At 39.5% G+C, this 20852-nt stretch overlaps 1 protein-coding gene across 1 annotated transcript in view; it reads right to left on the reverse strand.

Moving 5' to 3' along the window:
* Positions 1-902: 902 nt before the first annotated feature.
* LOC121314646 (SH3 domain-binding protein 5-like) overlaps positions 903-20852 on the reverse strand; it is a 46438-nt gene continuing 26488 nt past the window's right edge. The window contains exons 4-9 of the mRNA XM_041248101.1: positions 13680-13844; positions 13251-13381; positions 11861-11903; positions 8064-8283; positions 6649-6909; positions 903-2542 (exon numbers count right to left, since the gene is read on the reverse strand). Coding sequence (XP_041104035.1) covers positions 2355-2542; positions 6649-6909; positions 8064-8283; positions 11861-11903; positions 13251-13381; positions 13680-13844 — 1008 coding nt within the window. The 3' untranslated portion in view covers positions 903-2354. The remainder of the gene's footprint in view (positions 2543-6648; positions 6910-8063; positions 8284-11860; positions 11904-13250; positions 13382-13679; positions 13845-20852) is intronic.

Here is a 20852-nt window from a genome sequence, read left to right on the forward strand (position 1 = left end):
GAGAGGCCAACAACCACTTTGAAGCAGCTAGAGTTCAGTGGCTGGGAGTGGAGTAATGGTGCACCAGTCAACCATATCTAGAGCTCTGCATAACACTGGCCTGTATGGGAGGGTGGCAAGAAAGAAGCCGTTACTCAAAAAGTAACATCTGAAAGCACGTCTGGAGTTTGCCAGAAAGCATGAGAGTGACCCAGCTGCGATGTGGGAAAAGGTTTTGTGGTCAGATGAGACTAAGATAGAGCTTTTTGGCCAAAACTTAAAGCACTATGTGTGGTGCAAACCTAACACTGCCCATGCCTCAAGACACACCATCCCTACAGTGAAGTATGGTCGTGGCAGCATCATGCTGTGGGGATGCTTCTCATCAGCAGGGACTGGGAATCTTGTTACAACTGAAGGAAGAATGGAATGAGCAAAATACAGGAAAATACTGCAAAAGAATCTGCTTCAGTCCGCTAAAAAACTGAAGCTTGGGAGGAAATTCACCTTTCAGCAGGACAATGATCCCAAGCACAAGGCCAAAGCAACACTGGAGTGGCTCAAGAACAAAAAGGTGAATGTCCTACATTGTCCCAGTCAAAGTCCTGATCTCAATCCCACTGAGAATCTGTGGCACTATTTGAAAATTGCAGTCCACAAGCATTGTCCAACCAACCTGAACAACCTGGAGCAAATCTGCCAAGAAGAATGGGCCAAAATCACTCCAACACTGTGTGTAAAGCTGGTACATACTTACCCCAAAAGACTTAAAGCTGTTATTGCAGCGAAAGGTGGCTTTACCAAATATTAATGTGTGGGGGTTGAATACTTACGCAAGCAAGATATTTCAGTTTTTTATTTTTCTTAAAAATATGTCCCAACATAAAACCAATGTCACCTTGCAATAACCTGATTCGGAGTTTCAGTGTTTTAAAATAAAATATCGAACAGAACGAAATTTCAATGTATCATTTGCAATTCTGTAATATGAGAGAATTGGACAGGGGTCAGCAAGACAACCTTCCATGTTATGGCAATATGCACAATATAAGTAACACAATGGAAATATAGATTTACAGTATATACTTCAAAATACAATAATACATACATACATAAACTAAAAAAAGAAAAGAAAAAAAAATAATAAAAAAAACAAAGCTGTGCAAAAGTTTTATAAATAATTCAGTCCTTAGCCAAAAAAATCTGTCTGCTAGGTCACTGCACATCATTGCATTCAAAAGTTACCAATGATGTCTACTATCACTATTTTTGTAATTGCCGTTCATGCTCAAGGTTTTACTATGTATTGCTGAACACAGCTCAGCCCCCTGGGAGATTTGGCGCGCTGGCAGCAGGCAGCAGGCTCCTTAAATTGGAAGAGACAGAGGAATCCCTGCTCTGAAGTGACAATTGCAAATTAAGTGGAGCACTGATGTCTAGAGTGGGTCACAGAGGTTTATAAACTAGTCAATAAATGGATGGTCTGCCTATAGCCCAATGTCATGTGCACTACCTTCCAGTCATTTTTGCTTGTTGGTTTCCTACTTGGTGGTTAACAGCTCTTGGTCTGGCAACAAAGAAAAATTTAACTGGCTAGGCTCTTTCAGATGAAACTATGTTTCAGCGTTTTCCTTTCTTTTCAGACATTTAACACAAATAACTAACAGTCTAATTTGGTGTGCATTTCTGGTGGTGCTTGGACAACAACCTTTTGAAAACATGAGAGAGACATTGGCCACTATAGCATAAGAGAATGCATCTGGTACATCAGCAAAACATGTCCATATTTTTCACTGAACGCCTTGTCTATGTGAGTCTTCATCTCCAATGCTAGGTATGAATGAACACCATCGGAAATCTACATCTGGGAAATAACAAGGGCGAAAGGCTTTCATTCACAATACCAATTCAGTGTACCATTATATGGTTAAAAAGTACTTGTTTCAGTCATGCTGTCTGTGAAGGATGTGTCATGTGATCAGTAGTTCTCTGCTGTAGGTGGCAATACATAGCAACCCAACTGAGGACTTGCTTTCTCTAGAGCAAGATGTAAACATCAGTGCAGGTCATCAGAAGGACAAACAAACAGGCTAGAGTATGAGACAGAGCTGATAAGGCTTAATACTATCATTATACAAGAGAATACACATTGCAAAAGATCGTACGCAAGTCCTACTTACAATGTATGTAAGCATTATGGTAGTAAAACTGACAAATTACATTGCTATGGTAAGTGTGTGTGTGTATGAAAGAAAACCTTTCAGTGGAGTTCTTAATAACAAGAAAGCTTAAAGATGAGAGATCATCAAGAATAAAGATTGTTAGCACAATGTTCCTTGGCACATTTGGGGCTTTGTGAAGTGGAGAATTCCAGGTCAGATTCCGTTCACTAATACTGCAGAGGCAGATGGGTGCTGGGCCAGGCTGAAGTGATCTCTCTTCTGGTTGTCAGTCTTGTTGCGTTTCAGAGCGAGACGGCTCATTCGGCTCATCAGGCTGCTGCTTTTCTTCTTGTTGTTAACCACGTTCTGAAGCTCATCTTCAGCACCCTCTGCTCGGTCCCCTAAACAAGAGTCACAGGTTTACTCTCAGCACTTTTCATTCTCATTCTGCACGTCAACAAATATTAACAAGACATTGGATCATTCCATGGAAAATAGCCCCACCTCAACACTTCAGATTGTTTTGATATCAAATTTGAATCTACCTGGATGCGTTTTAGGAAGAATAACAAAATACTGTATTAGCAGTTCTATGTGTGCAGTGAGTATCAAGAAGATATCTTAAATACTAAATACTACAGATCAGGAGCCTGTTTCACAAAGCACTTCTAAGCATTAAGCAGGATTCTAACTAGTTAGCATCCTTCTACTTGTTTTACAAAATCCCATGCATCAGTAACCATAGAAGGACTTGCTAAATTATTTAGAACGCTGCTGCTAGAAAACTAATGATTCCCAGAGAGTCTCACAAAGTACTGTGTTAAATGTTACGTATATTTTAAACCTAGTGGCTACCTTTACCTCAAACAGGAGAGTTGACGAACCTGAACAGATACATATTACATTGACTGCAAACCTTTAATCAGAGGACAGAACAAATCCGCTAGATAAATATAGCGATCATGAATTCAAACAATGTTACAGATTGACTCAAAATTGAATGCAATTGAGCAATATTTTGAGACCAGATCTTGAATAGCAAACAGAGAAGCCACACTATACAAACCAAACTACAAGTATCTGTAGCTTTAGTATTTCATGCATCTGTCAATTTCAAACAAATGTTGGTGATTTACGTGGTCTTAGTAAGGCAATGGCTCCATAAATGATTGCTTGTGTTTCCCGCAGCCTTGGCAAGAGACAGGTTATTATCATAACCCTGGTTCCCTGAAATAGGAATATTAACCATTACAAATTGGGTGTTTCCCTTTAAGACACCTGAACCTGAAAACTTACACCAAAGAGCAGTGTGATGTGGCTGCTGCTCTACCCCACTGAGAGCAATATAGGAGCTATGCACACTGACAACGATGTCACTTTCCTTCGAGGACTGTGACCATGAATGCAGCAACCTCGAAGTTAATGGTTAATATTCCTTGTGCTTGTAATCAGTATCCAGCAAAGCTGGAAGAGATATTATGAAAACTCACTTAATGTTCTGTTGTGAGGGTGGACTGGAAAGCTGCCCTCAGCACTGTCGTGCCGAAACCAGGGTTACGCGGATCTACGACATTCAGTCGGTAGCACCTAGTAAAAGTATGGGGGGGAACACCACACCGCTGCATTGCATATGTTCTGGACAGATGCACCCTGGAACAAAGCCCATGAAGTCACCTGACTCCTGGTGGAATAGCCGGTGAGCTTCTCTGGCAGATGCACATTGGCCAGTTCATAAGCAGTCTTAACTGTGCCTGACAACCGTTTAGACAGATGCTACTTAGACAGAGCCTGTCCCTAGGACTTAGCCCCATAACAGAAAAATAATTGTTCTGACTTCCTCCAGCTTTTAGTCCTGCCACAAAGTGCCCTGTCGCGGTGCACTGACAGTTCCCACAGCTGTCCACTCAGGAGCTACATCAGGGAGGAGAACCAAATTCTCCTGGGCCAGTATGGGGCTATTAGAAGCACCCTGGCTCGGTCCTGTCTGACTTTCTATAGCGGGATATCGGGAGCAGCGAGAGCGGTGGAAACGCATAGAGTAGATGTGCTGGCCATAAGTGTGCCAGTGCATCTACTTCTAGGGGTCTCCTGTCTCCTTTTATGGAGAACCACAGAGAACAGTGTGCCGACTCCTGACAGGCAAAGAGGTCTACCTCTGCTCTCCCAAATCTCTCCCAAATGAGGTTCACGACCTTGGGATGGAGTCTCCATTCGACCGCTGCAGCATCTTGTCCACCATCGCGTGACCAAAGCGTCCAACAGTGCTGTTTTGTCTCCATCAAGCAGGCAGCCACCAATGCTGCCAGATTCCTGCCAATTGCCTGTCCACTGAGCTTGGACAGTCCGAGCAGGTTCCCAGAGACCAAGCACAGCTCATCCAGCTGTTGAGACGAGAGCTTGTGGGTCTCGGCAATGGACCCAAGAAGGTGCACCTGGTAAGCCACAAGGATGCAGTTGTAGCTTCCCAGGCGTGTGTTAAACGCACCAGCAGCACATGCCTTCTTAAGTATGACCTCTCACCCTGCACTGCTTGTTCGGGCACACCGCATCCTTGGATAGCAAGGACAGGTTGGTAGGCTGAACAAGAGCCACAATGGGTGCCCCTACTGGCAGAAAATGGGTATCGAACACCTTGTAAAGAGAGTGGACTGAATGGGAAACAGCCGCAGCTGTAGCTGGGTGTTCCCATGTGGACGACAGCTCAATTAGAAAATCCGGGTGGACCGGAGGGGCAGCAGAGGCATCAGTATGCTGCTCATTATAAATAGAGCGCCTCTCTTCTTTTGCCACAGGCTAGGGTACCTGCAGGACTGCAGAAGCGTGCTGCATTAGAGGGATAAGCTCTGACGATAAGGAGAGGTGTGCCTATGGAATGCTGTCTGATTCTGCATCATCAGATGAGAACCCTGCATCTTGATCTTCAGCCTCCTCTGAGGCAACGACAGACAACATATCGCCCTCCAGATCAAAAGCCTCTGCCTGCAAAGATGCAGGTGGGGTGGGAGGAATGAGAACCGGTGGTATTGGTGGGGCTGAACGCTCTTGCAGCAATTCAGCAAGGATAGCCTGATGGCGTGACATGGCTTCCCATATCTTATCTATCTGTCCCCTGTCTGCCAAACGTGAACGGCGAGCCGAGGAGCATTGCTTCTTCAATAATAAGAACTAGATGTTTAAATTGGTTGTTTCTGAGTAGCTTGCAGAGCACTGCCACTTTAAAAATAAAAACAAACAAAAAAAACAGAGCTGAAAAGTCACGTGTCCAAGAAGCAGAGATCAGAAAAAAGACTACAAAATAGATTTATCATTTTATCTACAGTTTGCAGGAAATAAATTTAAAAAAAGATGTCCAACGGCAGTCTGAAGCATTTTGTTTAGCAATGTTTAGTTTTAGAGAAAGTGAGTATTTTTAACAGACTATTTGGGTACACTACACTGTATGGGGAAAAAAAAAACAACAAGAAATAAAATACAAGTTAATTGCTTTTGAAGATGCAAGCCCACTTTTTATTTTTAAAAAATAAAATAACAAGCACTGTATGTAGGTGAAGATCACAACCAAGTGTTTTCAGTAACACATGATCTGTTCATTTACATGCTCGCTCAGCTACAAAATACAAATCTCATTCACTTGCCTATATAACTACGTGTAAATGTAGTGTGAAACAGCCAAACAATTTACAGATACTCGCATATTTTCATTTTTAGTGCATGACATACTGCATTTCTAAAGGAAATAAAGGCAGTGCCTAACCAAATATATTTTCACAGACTTTTGTTCAAATTCATGATTTTAATGATTTCCGTTACCTCCATGACAAAATCGTATCCTTAAATATTATTAACTCAGCATTTAAAAGCAAAGTTAAAAAATGTGACAGAAAGGTAATTAAAAAGACAATGATTTTATATCAACGCTCTCTCAAGTATTCAGGCTCAGATGAAAAGGAAACTGGCATCATTGCTAGTGTGCGAAGCTCCTTTATGCTCTCAGAAGCACTTTGTGAAACATGCCCCTGGTCACTCAAACATGGCCCCTTTTCAGTGCTCATTTTCATCCATTACGGACACCCCTCCTACCACAGAGCTAATAGACAGGTACTTCCATATGCTATATCAAAAGAATCTGAGACAATGAGTTTGGAGAAGATCCATAAATATTGACCCCATGTGGAGACAAAGTACTGGACAGTTACTTATTGAAAAACTTTTTGGAACATTTTTGGACAATGATTATTTTTTTTAACGGTTTAACCATATTTTGGTGGCAAGAGTTAATAACAGTAATATTATGCTTTTTTTTCAGAAACACCAGATTGAAAATTCAAGAAGCTACTTGCTACAAGTTAGCACTAGAAAGGGTGTGGTAAATAAATGAATGCTCATTCAGGATTAGTCTGTCATGCTAAACAGGGACTGCAGAAAACCCCTTTATATTCAATACCACAGTTAAGTTACTGCAGCAGACACACTTTCAGTTAAGTTTCTGCAGCAGACACACACTCACCTCGTTCAAGGTCACACTCTGGAGACGAAGCTCCACTGCACTCACTACGAGGCCCCAGGACTGGGGAGAGCAGCCCGAAATCAGAGAGTGACACCGGGCTGGTCAGGTCCAGGCTGCTGGGCCGGGAGGAATGAGGGAAAGAGCAAGGTAACTCCACGGGGCTGGTCAGGCCTGAACTCAGGCTGCATATGGACTGGGTCTCAGAATCCTCTTCCGATACAACACTGCTGCAGTTATCATCCTCAAACACCTCCGAGGTCACTGCGAAAGGGGAAGGAACATGACTGAGTGTGCTCCGTTATCAACATATTGTTAGCAGTGCAACACTTCACATATGCATCACTGGTGTTGGGTAACCACGGACATAAAACTGTTTTTAGTATGATACAGAATGTATGGTAGTTATATGAGGGCAATGCAAAAAATAACCTTACATATAGTGAAGGTCTGTGATGTGAATTGGAATGCTGGAATACCTGTAATGCATACAAAATCTCTTCCTTCATTATCATAAAGTTATCGAAGGTGCAGAAATTGATTACTCTATTTGGCTTATGGCTGGTCTGAGGACTTTTAATAGAATTTCACTGTCAGCCCCCAGTCTTGCAAGTTTAGCCTGAAGAGCAAAACAAAATGTGTTACCCTAGTGTAGCTCATTGAAGCATTCACTAGGCTGAACTCTGCTTGGAGTCTGAGATTTTGTCATAGCTGCAGAAGGGAAAGGTTAAATGTTTGTTTCCCTTATTCATTTAGCGGATTTATCGTCCCCCAGCGTAATCCCACAGCAGATGTTATTATACTTCAGCCTGTGCTCTGCACCATAATGCACAATTAAAAAGCAACGTGTAGAAAGAAATGGACAGCAGTCCGACACTATAACTGGGAGGGGCCGTGCAAATAACTCTATAGCTAGTTACATGCCTCAAACTATGTACAGAGGGCAGAGGACTCGGGAGGGAAATAAGATCCTTGTTTTAAAAAAAGACATCCAATGTACAATCTGAATAATTCAGCAGTTCTGCCTTTCATTTGATTTCTATAACAAACCAATTAGACCGATTACAATATAAACATGATTCAGTGCAGAGCTAAAAAAAAAGCATGATGTGTATTGGTCTCAACTATTGTTTTTTCAGGCTTATTCCAAGACTTTAATGCAGCAATATAGCCATTTCCCTACAAAGCAGAGTGCATTCAGGGAGAGTTTGATTAGTAGTTGTTTTTGTGTCAAAGTTGTCACAAAGGTGTTGTAATGCTTCTTACACACTATGTGTGGTTTTGAAAGAACCAAGTGACCAAAAACCTTGGAAAGTCCTAAACAAATAACATTAGTATATGTTTTTAATTTAGTGTAACGACCAATACATTTAATAATGCGGCAGCCTTGGTTAAGATTTTAGGCAGTTTGTACTCACTGGAGATGTCATCGGACTCCAGCTTGAAGTTAGAGATGTCCTCCCCAGAGTTACTGTCTCCCTCAGCCCCCACCCCTCTGCCCCGTGGGCCCATGGCTGAGGACCGCCTCCTCTCGTGGATCTCGTCTGAGATCATTTCCAGGTTCTTCAGGGCTGTCTTGTATGTGCCTTTTGCCAGGGACAGCTTGGCCTGCAACTTGTCCACATTCTTCTTCAGTTGCTGATGCACAGAGAGGAAAAGGCAGTATTAGAATGTGAGGTTACTCTGACTGCAAGTAGATATATGCATCTACCTTAATTCACATACTGTACATTGTTTCTAAAATGAGTAGGTATCGATCATACTATGCCCTTATGCTCTTATATTTAAAATGGTTCCTGTTAACAAAATGTCTAAGGGCTGGATTAGGCTGCATTATGTTCACAATTGTAGAAAATGGAATGGAACCATGAAGCAGCCATTGTTCTAGTGCATTCCATCACTGGGCCTTCTCACAAACATAGTATAACTATTAAGGACCTTTAAATATGACCTTTGCCTCCTCTTTGAGACTAAAATGAATGTAAATGCTCGAAATAGCACTGAGTCTTGACTGTCCACCCTTATTCATATTAGAACCCAGTTCAATATCGATAATTTCCATATCACAACATCATATTATATATATACCAATAACTGTCAGTCTCGTTCGCAAAAACAACACACTAAAGTATTATTAACCATTCCATATGCTACTTGCACCAAGTGACGTCACATTTGAGGATACTGGTATCTCAATTTCCGGTGAATGAGCGGTTTATTTGAAATCCTGTTGTTTACATCTTTTCCTTTGCTGTATTGAACGGTTTTAAAATATATATATATATATATATATATATATATATATATATATATATATATATATATATACTAGATATATATTATATATAATATATATAGTATCGGTATTTAATTAATAACTAATCAACAGCATAAAGTTTGTAAATATGAATGATTTGACTCAGATGAAAACATTTTCTTATAAAAAGTTTAGTTTTCGTTCTGTAGAAAATTTTTTACACATTCAAACAATATTATTTCATGTCTAACATTAGTTGACATCAAATATCAGACAATTAGACATTTTCCTCAGCATTTCATTAAAATAAATAAAAATAAATATAAACAATTCAGTCGGTCTAATGATTAAATAAAGTTATTCGACTGACAAAGTACTTTTGAGAACTGCAGTAGATACCCAGAGGATAAACACTGCTGTGTTACTTTCCATTAGCCTTTCATTTGTTACAACAGGGCACACTAAAGTCTTTCTTCACCATCAGAAGTCAGGGTCTTCGGTCCCACCGGCTGTGGGCATATATATATATATATATATATATATATATATATATATATATATATATATATATATATATATATATATATATATATATATATAGTACCAGTCAAAAGTTTGAGTACACCTGCTTGAAATCAGGTTTTTCTATGCTTTTAACTGTATAAACTTGTCTATAAATACTTAATATTTCATTATATGATACGTGCACTTATATAAGCTGATAATCAAAAGTGAATTGCACTAAAAAATGTAATTTTTACATGAAAATGTAAATCTTGTCAATTTCAATGAAATAGTCACCCAAAGCAAGGGGATTTCAGTCTGAAGCCCAAGTCAGTTAAAAGTCTAAAATGTGTATAACAGAGTGTTAGAACACTGACCTAACTATAAAAGTGTCTTTGTTAGATGTTCTCTGAGTTAACTAGCATGTTACCTAATTAACCTTTTGTCACCACTTATTGTTAACAGGTGAGGGTCCATGATTACTATAAATATAGGTAGCACAGGCACAAGTTTGTCATTCCTGAATGTAAGGGAGCAGAAAATTGCAAATACGCTCAGTTAAGCAAAGAAAATTACTTTAAGAAATGAAGGTCAATCTTTAAGACAAATCGCAAGAACTCCGCAAGTGTCTGTAACTGCTGTGGCCAAGACCATCAAACGATTTGAAGAAACTGGCACTCATGAGGACCGAACAAGGTCAGGCAGGCCAAGGGTGACCTCAGAATCAGAGAACAAGTTCATTCGAGTCACAAGTCTGTGAAACCGGCGATTAACAGCCCCTGAAATACAAGCTCAGCTAAATGCTACAGAAGTACAGATGTTTCAACATCAACTGTTCAGAGGAGATTGCGTGAAGCTGGCCTAACTGGAAGAATTGTTGCAAAGAAACCATTGTTAAGAGTGCAGAATAAGAGGAAGAGACTTGCCTGGGCCAAAAAACACAGAAACTGAACGTTTGAGAAGTGGAAGTCGGACTTATGGACTGATGAGTCAAAATTTGAAATATCTGGGTCCAACCGCTGAGTATTTGTAAGATGCAGAGAGGGTGAGCGCATGAGTTCTGCATGTGTGGTCCCCACTGTCAAGCTTGGAGGAGGCAGTGTCATGGTCTGGGGTTGCTTTGCTGGTGACAGTGTTGGTGATCTTTACCAAGTCCATGGCAAGCTCAACCAGCATGGCTATCATAGCATACTTCAGAGGCATGCCATTCCATCAGGATTACGGCTAGTTGGGCAGTCCTTCATTCTTCAGCAAGATAATGACCCGAAACACACCTCAAAGTTGTGCAAGAATTATCTGGCGAAGAAGGAAAGTGAAGGACAACTCAGTCTAATGACCTGGCCTGCCCAGTCTCCAGACCTCAATCCCATAGAACTTGTATGGGACGAAGTGGACAGAAGAGTCAAAGCAAAGCTACCCACAAGTGCCCTACATCTCTGGGAATTGCTGCAGAAGAGCTGGGAAGACATGTTGGGCGATTTCCTGCTGAAACTTGTTAACTGAATGCCTCGTGTTTGTGAGGCTGTTATTAAGGCAAAGGGTGGCTGTTTTGAGGAATCCAAGATTTAGAGACAATTTTCAATGTTCTTGAACATTGCTTTGATACTCCTTATATTTTGTTTTGTATATTATATCATGTGTTTTCATTTTCAAGTATTTACAGAAACATATTCGACGTAAAACATTGTCAATTATGAAAAAAAACTAGTTTCCAGCAAGTGTACTCAAACTTTTGACTGGTACTGTGTGTGTGTGTGTGTATCTATATCTATCTATCTATCTATCTATCTATCTATCTATCTATCTATATATATATCTATATATATATATATATATATATATATATATATATATATATATATATAAAAAATCAGTGGTTGGAAATTCAAGACTGTGATTGGTTAAAACCTCATTACAGGAGCAAAAATAGATTGAATGATTGCCCTAACATCCTTACACCATCAGGCAATCGTCTCCTTGTCATGTGACTGGTTCACGTCACTGTCACTGTCGCGGTTTCTGCAACAAATTCACGGCCCATGATTTTCTTACAGCCTTATCTATCTATCTATCTATTATACACATTTCAATGGAAAGATTCCCTGCACTCTGATTGGCTGAGCTAGAGGGATAAAATCCCTAGTATATGCCCTTAGAAGACTGTTTGTAACGGCATCACAAAAACAAATCAAACAATATCACACCACCTGTTTTATTTGAAACAAAATGTCATTTAAAGTAAATTTCAAACTTTTTAATACCATGTTAATTGAAGAATGGGTAAGTCAGGACTTCCTGGAAAAAAATACAAGCACTTCGGAGATGTCTACCGACACCGTCAAAGCACAGAGAGGAGTACCTACTACTACTAGCAGCATGCCCAAACTGTTGTGGGAAGTCGCTGTGGAAACTAAGCTATAAACCATGAAGAAAGACGAGAGAAAATCCACAAACCTCAAGCTGCAGGTAGTACTTTGCCTTCAGTTCAAAATATGGTCTGTAAGGGAAACATTGGAGAAAATTGTAAACCAGTAACTTGGCACAGCATGATATTATGGTATTTATAGTACTGTAACTGAATTCTGCAGCAAGAAGAAAATAGCTTGTTGAATAATATTTTGATGAGCAGTTACATTCTTTTAGTTTTACAAGGGAAGCAAAGTCTGGACTGGCATTTAACATTGCAAAATAAACCACAGCTACAGGGCAGGCCACACCTGGTAAGAATTAGTCCAAGACTAGCTGACCTGCCAAAAAATAAACGCTGTTACTGAATTTCAATACCCTCAACGTTGGCCTCCTTGTCGGTTCTGTAGGTGAGGTGCTGGAAGGCATTTACTGTGTTTCCTCATTTATTGGGGGGGGGAATTCAAACTTTTTTTTTTTTTTTAAATCATTCAAAGTATTCAAAGAATGTAGCTGTACAAGGAGATTCAGTTTTAACATTATTTATTTGTTTTATTTTACTCACTCTCTTCAACTGCTTATTTATATAATTCCTCCGGACTAGTGTATCCCCCTACTAGGCATGGTCTGGTTCGGTATTACACACTGATGTCTTTAAAAAACACTAAGTAAGTGGAAAACATCCTTAGGATGGGTTTACTCTATTTGCACAGAGCCGTGTAATATGTAGTTTACTGTGAAAATTCCCACTTCTGAAAGAATAGTGTAAACATACATATTTTGTATCACTTTAAAATAAATACAGTTTGCCTGATTGATGCACTACCTGTTACACTTCATTTAGGAACCTGGCAGAATGTTTAGTTTGCTTCCGGTAAATGATTGAATAAATTCCATCTGCACAATTTCTTTAAAATGTTTTTTAACGAAAAAGACACCAGCTGCATCAAAGACCATAAATATTTTTGCTAAAAATTGCTGTCCAGAACAAAACGGGGACAATGATGGTGAAAATAGAATGTCTTCAAAAGATAGACTGTGGCAGGGCTGGGCATTACCCTATCAACATTGTATTCGTGGTTTAAAAATAACATTTTTTTAAATGTTACAAAAACAAAAGAGTGTACTAGATATGGCAGGGCTGGGAGGTCAGACTTCTCTCCTTGCCTTATAGAAGCGTAATGAGCAACAGGTGGCCAGGTGTTAATTGACTATCAATTAACCATGGTCACCTGCCTTTAAAAATCGGCTGAAAAGCCAGTCCTTTGTTCTGTGTTGTGTTTACAAGATAATAGCCTTACAACTGTGTGTTTAACCAGGGTGAGTGAATCAAGACCAAGGACCATCACGTGCTTAACCGGGATCCTTGGCATACTTTAGAAGTGCCCTTGAAGAATTGGCCATTTTATGCCTCACAGTTTCTTCTCTCTGTACTCACTTTGACTTATTGATGGCTCTCTTGAGCTTCTTCTCCAGTTGCTTCATGCGGCTCATGGCAGCGTTGTACTTGGCTGCAGTCTCCTTGTGCACCAGCTCACTCCGGGTCTTCGTCTGCTCAGCTTCCATTACCTGGAAGACAGAGAGAGAGGGGATGAGTACAGACTAGCCACACACACACACACACACACACACACACACACACACACACACACACACACACACACACACACACACACACACACACACACACACACACACACACACACACACACACACACACACACACACACACACACACACACACACACACACACACACACACACACACACACACACACACACACACACACCTTGCACAGATGTAGCCTGCAGTGTTTTCACAGAACTGACTGTATATTGTAAGGTTATTTATTTAATACTCAGTTACCCGCTGGGTGGCGTGATTGAGCATTTCTTGCCAGGCAGAGTCAAACTGCCTCTGGTCATCCTCCAGCAGCCTCTGCTCTGCCAGTGCAATGGTCTCCTTGGCGGCTCGCAGCACCTCGGTGGCCCTCTGGAAATCTTGAGTGGCTTTCTGAGCTTCCAGCTGAGCCTAACCAGGAAGATAGAAAAGAACCGCAGTCAGCCAAGCACTCCGCTATCAAACATTCACAGAGAGCCTGCCCTCTGACACCCAGCATCGACGAAGAAGGGAACACACGGAGGCAGCTGATGAAGAGTGTGCCAAGCCTGCCAGCAGTGCTTGGGTTACAGCATGGCTGGAACTGCTTCTGGCATGGATTTCAAAAGAAAAAAAAAAAAAAAAAAAAAACGTTAAATATTTATTTAAACCATTTACTTATACAAACAAGATGACATCATGCAATTCATTGAATCGCTCCAGAAACTATAGTAAAGCACCCAAGTGTTTTCATTCAAGATATATTTATTTATTATATATTTATTGCCAGCTCATATTCACAACAAAGCATTAAGAATACAGGGATGGAAATAAGATTCATGTTGCCTTCTTGCAGGTATAAATTAGAAAACCCTGAGCTTGTTGGCAAGAGATCTGCAATCCAGAAAGGGCAAACCTAAAGTTTGTTATTTCCTGTACTGATATTTTTACTGCTTACATTTTTACATTTTTACTACCAAAAGTCCCATGCATCACAGTAAGAACGTAGAGACCCCGACAAAGTTTACAAGAAACTTACAATTAGATTATCTGTAATTATGACCTGCCTGTGCTGTTAAATATATCATGGCAATATATTTTGAAACATATCAGTGACTCTTTAAAAATGTGTAATCACGCATCATGGGTCCAAATCAAATATAGTAAAAAATACATTAAAATACATTTCTCAGGATCGCAGTGTGTCCAGATCACACTCCCTCCTGCAACAGTGTGAATTTTCTGTTCATTTTAATCAGAGCACTAGCACTGCTGCAAGCGGGAGCATACACTGCAATTGTTAGAAGAAAATGTATCTCTCCTGATGTGCTTTCCCTAAGTAAAAGTCAGAATTTATTTTTTTAAAAAATCCCAAATCAGCAATATGGGAAAATTTGTTTTTAATAAAAGCCAAGTAATGTGCTTCTTGCAAACACAGCAAGGTTTTTTTTTTTTTAACACTTTAAGAAGAAACAAAACATAATAAAAAACATGGGTTTTACAACTGTGCCTCAACTATATGGCTGACATGGAGTGTTTGGTTAACTATAATGCATGGCAATAAGCACTTGACACACATACTGACTAACTGAGTTTTGCATCATAATGGCTGTAAAGTTTTACAAATCTTTGTTACTTTCTGGTGCTTTGGTAATTAAATAACAGATAATCAAAACATAGTATTAGGTTAACGGTTGTAATGTATAACTTGTAAGTCAAGTAGACAAATGTTTCAGCCAATGCCAAAGGGCAATGTGTTAAGGGTTAACATATTTCACAGACATTGTCAATAACAACACCGTTTGATAGAGATGTCCATGTAAATACAAAGAGTACCAACTGTTCTAACCAAATAAAGCAGAAACACATGGTGCACAACACATTACATAAGTCAAATCTGCCAACTTGATTTCCACTGGGACATTTTAACAAACAGACTGCACAATTGGGTTACTGTTATATTAGGATATATTAATATAACAGGATATTAGAGAAACATCACACCTTACAACAGCTGACATTGCCAGCAGTTATTTCAGAATATACACCAGTGAGCTGCAGTCATTCCATTCACTGCACTAAACAAATGATAGGTAAAAATGACTCCCCTGTTGCACAGCTATAAAACACCATTAACGAAAAGCCATTGTATTACCCTGCATGTCTTATCGTTTCTTATCGTTAGCATTAACACTTTATCTTCACTTCTAAAACACAGCTGTTTGAATTCTACACCAACCAGAAAAGGGCATTGTTTGAAATAGTTATCTGTGTCTGTAGACTGAATTGGTATACTTCATTAGAGATAAGAAAGGGGAGCTTGCAAATATGAAGCATGTCGGCCGGACTCATAAAGTTTGTACCCTTAAGATGTTTAGAGACCCAGGCTGTTTCAAGGCAACCCAACAATAATCACAAATATCTTCATGAGAAGTCTTAATGACTCAAGAGTGAAAAAAACTTTGCGAATAGCACATCTAATGTATTCTGATCCATTAAATGAGGTGTTGTAACGTAAGGATTTTTAAGGTCTGGAGCAGCCAAAAGGTCCAATTTGCAAACCAAAACATTTAGCAAATGCCTAGTTGTTAAGAAAAAAACAAAGCTTCTGAAAATCTATTAATCTGAAAGACAATCTCCATAAAAGGGGTTTGCAAAGATCTTTCATTTGCATGTTTACTAGTAACAGAGGAGCAGCTAACACAGCCAGTACAGCTGTGGCATAGTGCCTGGAAGCCCTCATTATAAAGGCAGAGTACAATGTCAGTGCCACAAACTGTAATTGCATTATCGCCCTCCGCTGCTTGATATTTGAAGCTGGGATGGTTTTCCCTGAGAGCTGGAGGGGAAAATAACAATTCCTCATTATTTTCAAATAAACTGAAGAACCCCAGTTTTATAGTCAGACCCATCCATCAAGATATGGCCCCAGGACCTGCAAACAAATCCATATCACAGCCTTTGGTGCTCTCAATCTTGGCACGACGAGCCATTGTACCTAAAGAAAGACCCGGTTAGAATCTTGTCTTTCTGGTTAACTACCTAATACCCCTTGTGTTACTGAATGTGTTTTTCTCTCCCAGACTGAACCATTACCAAGGATTTAAAAGGGGAAAAGCACCTATATTTATCAACACGTTACGTGCATTTATGTAATAAACTACACTGAATCAATATTTTGCTGATGTTATGAATAAAAAATAGTTCTGTAACTTTGAAAGTGCCCTTGCAGGATTGCCCAGCCTCAGTTGCTTCTCTCTCTTCATGTAATCCCAGACAGACCCGATGATGTTGAGATCAGGGCTCTGTGGGGGCCATACCATCACTTCCAGGACTCCTTGTTCTTCTTTACGCTGAAGATAGTTCTTAATGACTTTCGCTGTATGTTTGGGGTCGTTGTCATGCTGCAGAATAAATTTGGGGCCAATCAGATGCCTCCCTGATTGTATTGCATGATGGATAACTATCTGCCTGTACTTCTCAGCACTGAGGAGACCATTAATTCTGACCAAATCCCCAACTCCATTTGCAGAAATGCAGCCCCAAACTTGCAAGGAACCTCCACCATACTTCACTGTTGCCTGCAGACACTCATTCGTGTACCGCTCTCCAGCTCTTCGGCGAACAAACTGCCTTCTGTTACAGCCAAATATTTCAAATTTTGACTCATCGGTCAAGAGCACCTGCTGCCATTTTTCTGCACCCCAGTTCCTGTGTTTTCGTGCATAGTTGAGTCGCTTGGCCTTGTTTCCACGTCGGAGGTATAGCTTTTTGGCCGCAAGTCTTCCATGAAGGCCACCTCTGACCAGACTTCTCCGGACAGTAGATGGGTGTACCAGGGTCCCACTGTTTTCTGCCAATTCTGAGCTGATTGCATTGATGGACATCTTCCAATTGCGAAGGGAAGTAAGCATGATGTGTCTTCCATCTGCTGCAGTAAGTTTCTTTGGCCGACCACTGCGTCTACGGTCCTCAACGTTGACCATTTCTTTGTGCTTCTTCAAAAGAGCTTGGACAGCACATCTGGAAACCCCTGTCTGCCTTGAAATTTCTGCCTGGGAGAGACCTTGCTGATGCAGTATAACTACCTTGTGTCTTGTTGCTGTGCTTAGTCTTGCCATGGTGTAGGACTTTTGACAGTAAACTGTCTTCAGCAACCTCACCTTGTTAGCTGAGTTTGGCTGTTCCTCACCCAGTTTTATTCCTCCTACACAGCTGTTTCTGTTTCAGTTCATGGTTGTGTTTCAACCTACATATTGAACTGATGATCATTAGCACCTGTTTGGTATAATTGTTTAATCATACACCTGACTATACGTCTACAAAAGCCCTGACTGTGTAAGTGTACCTAGAAGAATTGACGCTGTTTTGAAGGCAAAGGGTGGTCACACCAAATATGGATTTGATCTAGATTTTTCTTATGTTCACTCACTTTGCATTTAGTTAATTGATAAATATAACCTATTAACATGTCTATTTTTGAAAGCATTCTTACTTTACAGCATTTTTTCACACCTGCCTAAAACTTTTGCACAGTACTGATTTTATATATACATATATATATATAATTAATCCTATGATTCAATTTTTGTAATAATAATACTGTGCTTCTGCTTTTATTATCCTAATTAGCAGCTTACAAGCAAATTTGTCAAAAAACACAAAGATTACACAGTCGTGCACGCTCCAGCGCAGTGATTTCACTGTCTAAGTAGGGCGGCACAGCTGCCTGCTAAACTCAATAATACTGTTATTTAAAAACAAACTTAGATAAAACACACTGAAATGATTACACTAAACTACAAACACTGAACATTTAAACTCCAGAAAGCAAACATGCCTAGTAAATACTACATATTTTTAAAAGCAGCAACATCATACATGATTTTTTTTTCTTCTTCTTCTTTTTAGCCTACAGGCTGCAGACCACCGCCATGCTATTTAAAAATGTCATTTAGCCACGTGTGCGCTCAACGCTCACACACTGTCAGCAGCCGGTTGGGTGTTTATAATTAACATCGCCCAATAGAAAGGAAACGTACACCAGTACGGTTGTGGTTTTATTTGAAAGGAGATTCAACAATGATAATTCTATTGCTAAGTCGCAAAGTACTACATTGTGGTTAAAAAATTAATAAATAAATAAATAAATAACAATCCGTTGTCCAACATTACAAAATTTTTGTTGTGTTCCCCCTGAGGAGCGCACGAGTACCCCCAGTGTACGGGTACCCCAATTTAAAAACCGCTGTCCTAAAGTGATAGCCAATACAAAGTCAATACATATGCACAATAGGCTTCATGTTAAAACCGACAATTTTGCTTATAAAATGAGTTTTTTTTTTTTAAGGAAAAAAATAAATATATTATGTAGCTTTCCACTGAGAAAACAGTCCCTGATGCTTGTTCGACTGTAACATATATTTTGTACTTTTTTATTTGCCATAAAAATTACATTGAACATTGCCATTTGTAGTAATTGAAAGCAGACTTGTTTCCCACATCTGAGGGAGGATTCATGTAACAGCCAAACACTGCACTTGACATCGAGGGATTCCGAGCGTTTTTTTTTTTTTTTTTTTTTTTTTTTTTATTTCTTTTATTTTGTAGAAAATTATCCTACAAAAGGTTTTTCTGTCTTCAAGAGAAGCTGCACAATAATTTCTGAGGCTGTTTTCACACCAATGGCTGGTAACCGGCATAATTTCCCTAGATTGTAAACCAGCATTAGATGATATGTGGACTAAACAACTTCCGGGTCAGTTTGCACAGTGCTGCAGTCCTTCCCGTCCGTCGTGAGCACAATAGAATTCTATGCCGAATCTGACTTGTTCAAAAGCCCAACGGTTGTGTCAGCAGAGAGCAGGAGAGATTTTAATTTAATTTGAAATATGTTTCTGAAATCGGAGGTTAGTAGTGAGATGTATGTGTTGTGTCGAGTTTAAATATTGCATACTCACTAGTCAGTTTTATAAGGCGATATTTAGTTTAAGTAGATGCTGATGCTGCATATACCGTATACATTACATGCTAAGTGAAACTTGCGTGGTGATTTCTCAGATGGCTTTTGAAGTGTCTTTCTCTACTGTTTAACTCAGAGTTTTCTTTGTTCTGTTCTCTGACAAAATAAATACCACAATATGTTTGCCAATTGTTCTGTAATTGTTAGTGACAGATGACAAAACAAGTGATTTAAATGCTGTTTCAGTTGTATGTTGATATTTTTACCTACAGAAACACTGTTTAGATAATTGTTAATATTAAGGCGTAGTAATATTACTAGATCAGGTAAGTTGGTCTATGATGTCATAGCCATGCAGTAAGACAATTATTACCGCACAGTCATGTGATCTTGTTCAGTCAATCACAGTACTTAATTTATACAAGCCATTTTATAAAAACAACTATTACACATAGACTGCAAGTGTTGGGGTCCTGAGAAAGACAGCTGTTTTGATAAACCAAATGAGCCAAGGACTTAACAAGGACTGGAATCCTTAGTGCTTGAATCAAATCAAATCGGTAGACCAAAACATGCAAATTGGATGGCACGCTGCATCCAAAACACTTTCATATTCTTGAATTAAATCAAAGTTTATGGCACCACCAAAGCTATAGAAAGTGCTTTATAGTAATTTAGATTTATTTCAGACCAATTTAATTTGTAGTGATTTCATTGGGACTAGAAAATAGAACAGTAAAGTTGACACAGATCAGTAACATATGTTCACGCTTGTATTACATATGAGTGCCAACCAAACAAGATTTGAACCTCTAGAGATGCTGGAAACATTATAGCAAAATTAATTTTCATACAACTGCTACTGTGGTCACAAACCGAATTAGAAAAAGGTCAGAGAAGTTGAATCAAGTGCATAATGCAGTGTGTACAGAGCTGTAGACCAACAGATAACTGATCTTTTTCAGTTCTGGTTCTAAAAGAATTACATGGTACTAGTAGGAGGCAATATCTGAAAAACTGGCATGCCTGAAGGACATTGAAAAGTAGGTTTTACTGCTGCTGCTAATGCCTTCCACATCTGTTCAGAGATCTAACGGGATTATCATTTCCAGTGTTGTTAATCCATACCACGGCAAGCCCAATAAATGCAAAATTAATCCCTACAGCTAAAAGTTCAAAGTAATAACTGTGATAAAAACAAGTTTACATTCACAATGCAACAATCTAGAATGGAGTGACTTTCTCTTAATGGTGCCAGTATAAGTTTAAAATGTTAAGGTTCTGAATATTTTACAATATTGACTAGACAATGGCCTGTACTGCAGGTGTCCGCTAGCCAGCAGGGCTGCTGTAGTGCGGTAAGGTGAAGCAGTCTCCAATGACTTTACCTCCACAACTGTGGGTGCATCTTGGGTGGTGGAACCAACAAATAAAATGTTTTTTTGTGATATCAGTTTTTTTTTTTATGGAAAAATGGG

The sequence above is a fragment of the Polyodon spathula genome, chromosome 4, assembly GCF_017654505.1.
Source record: "Polyodon spathula isolate WHYD16114869_AA chromosome 4, ASM1765450v1, whole genome shotgun sequence".
NCBI classification, from domain to species: Eukaryota; Metazoa; Chordata; class Actinopteri; order Acipenseriformes; family Polyodontidae; genus Polyodon; species Polyodon spathula.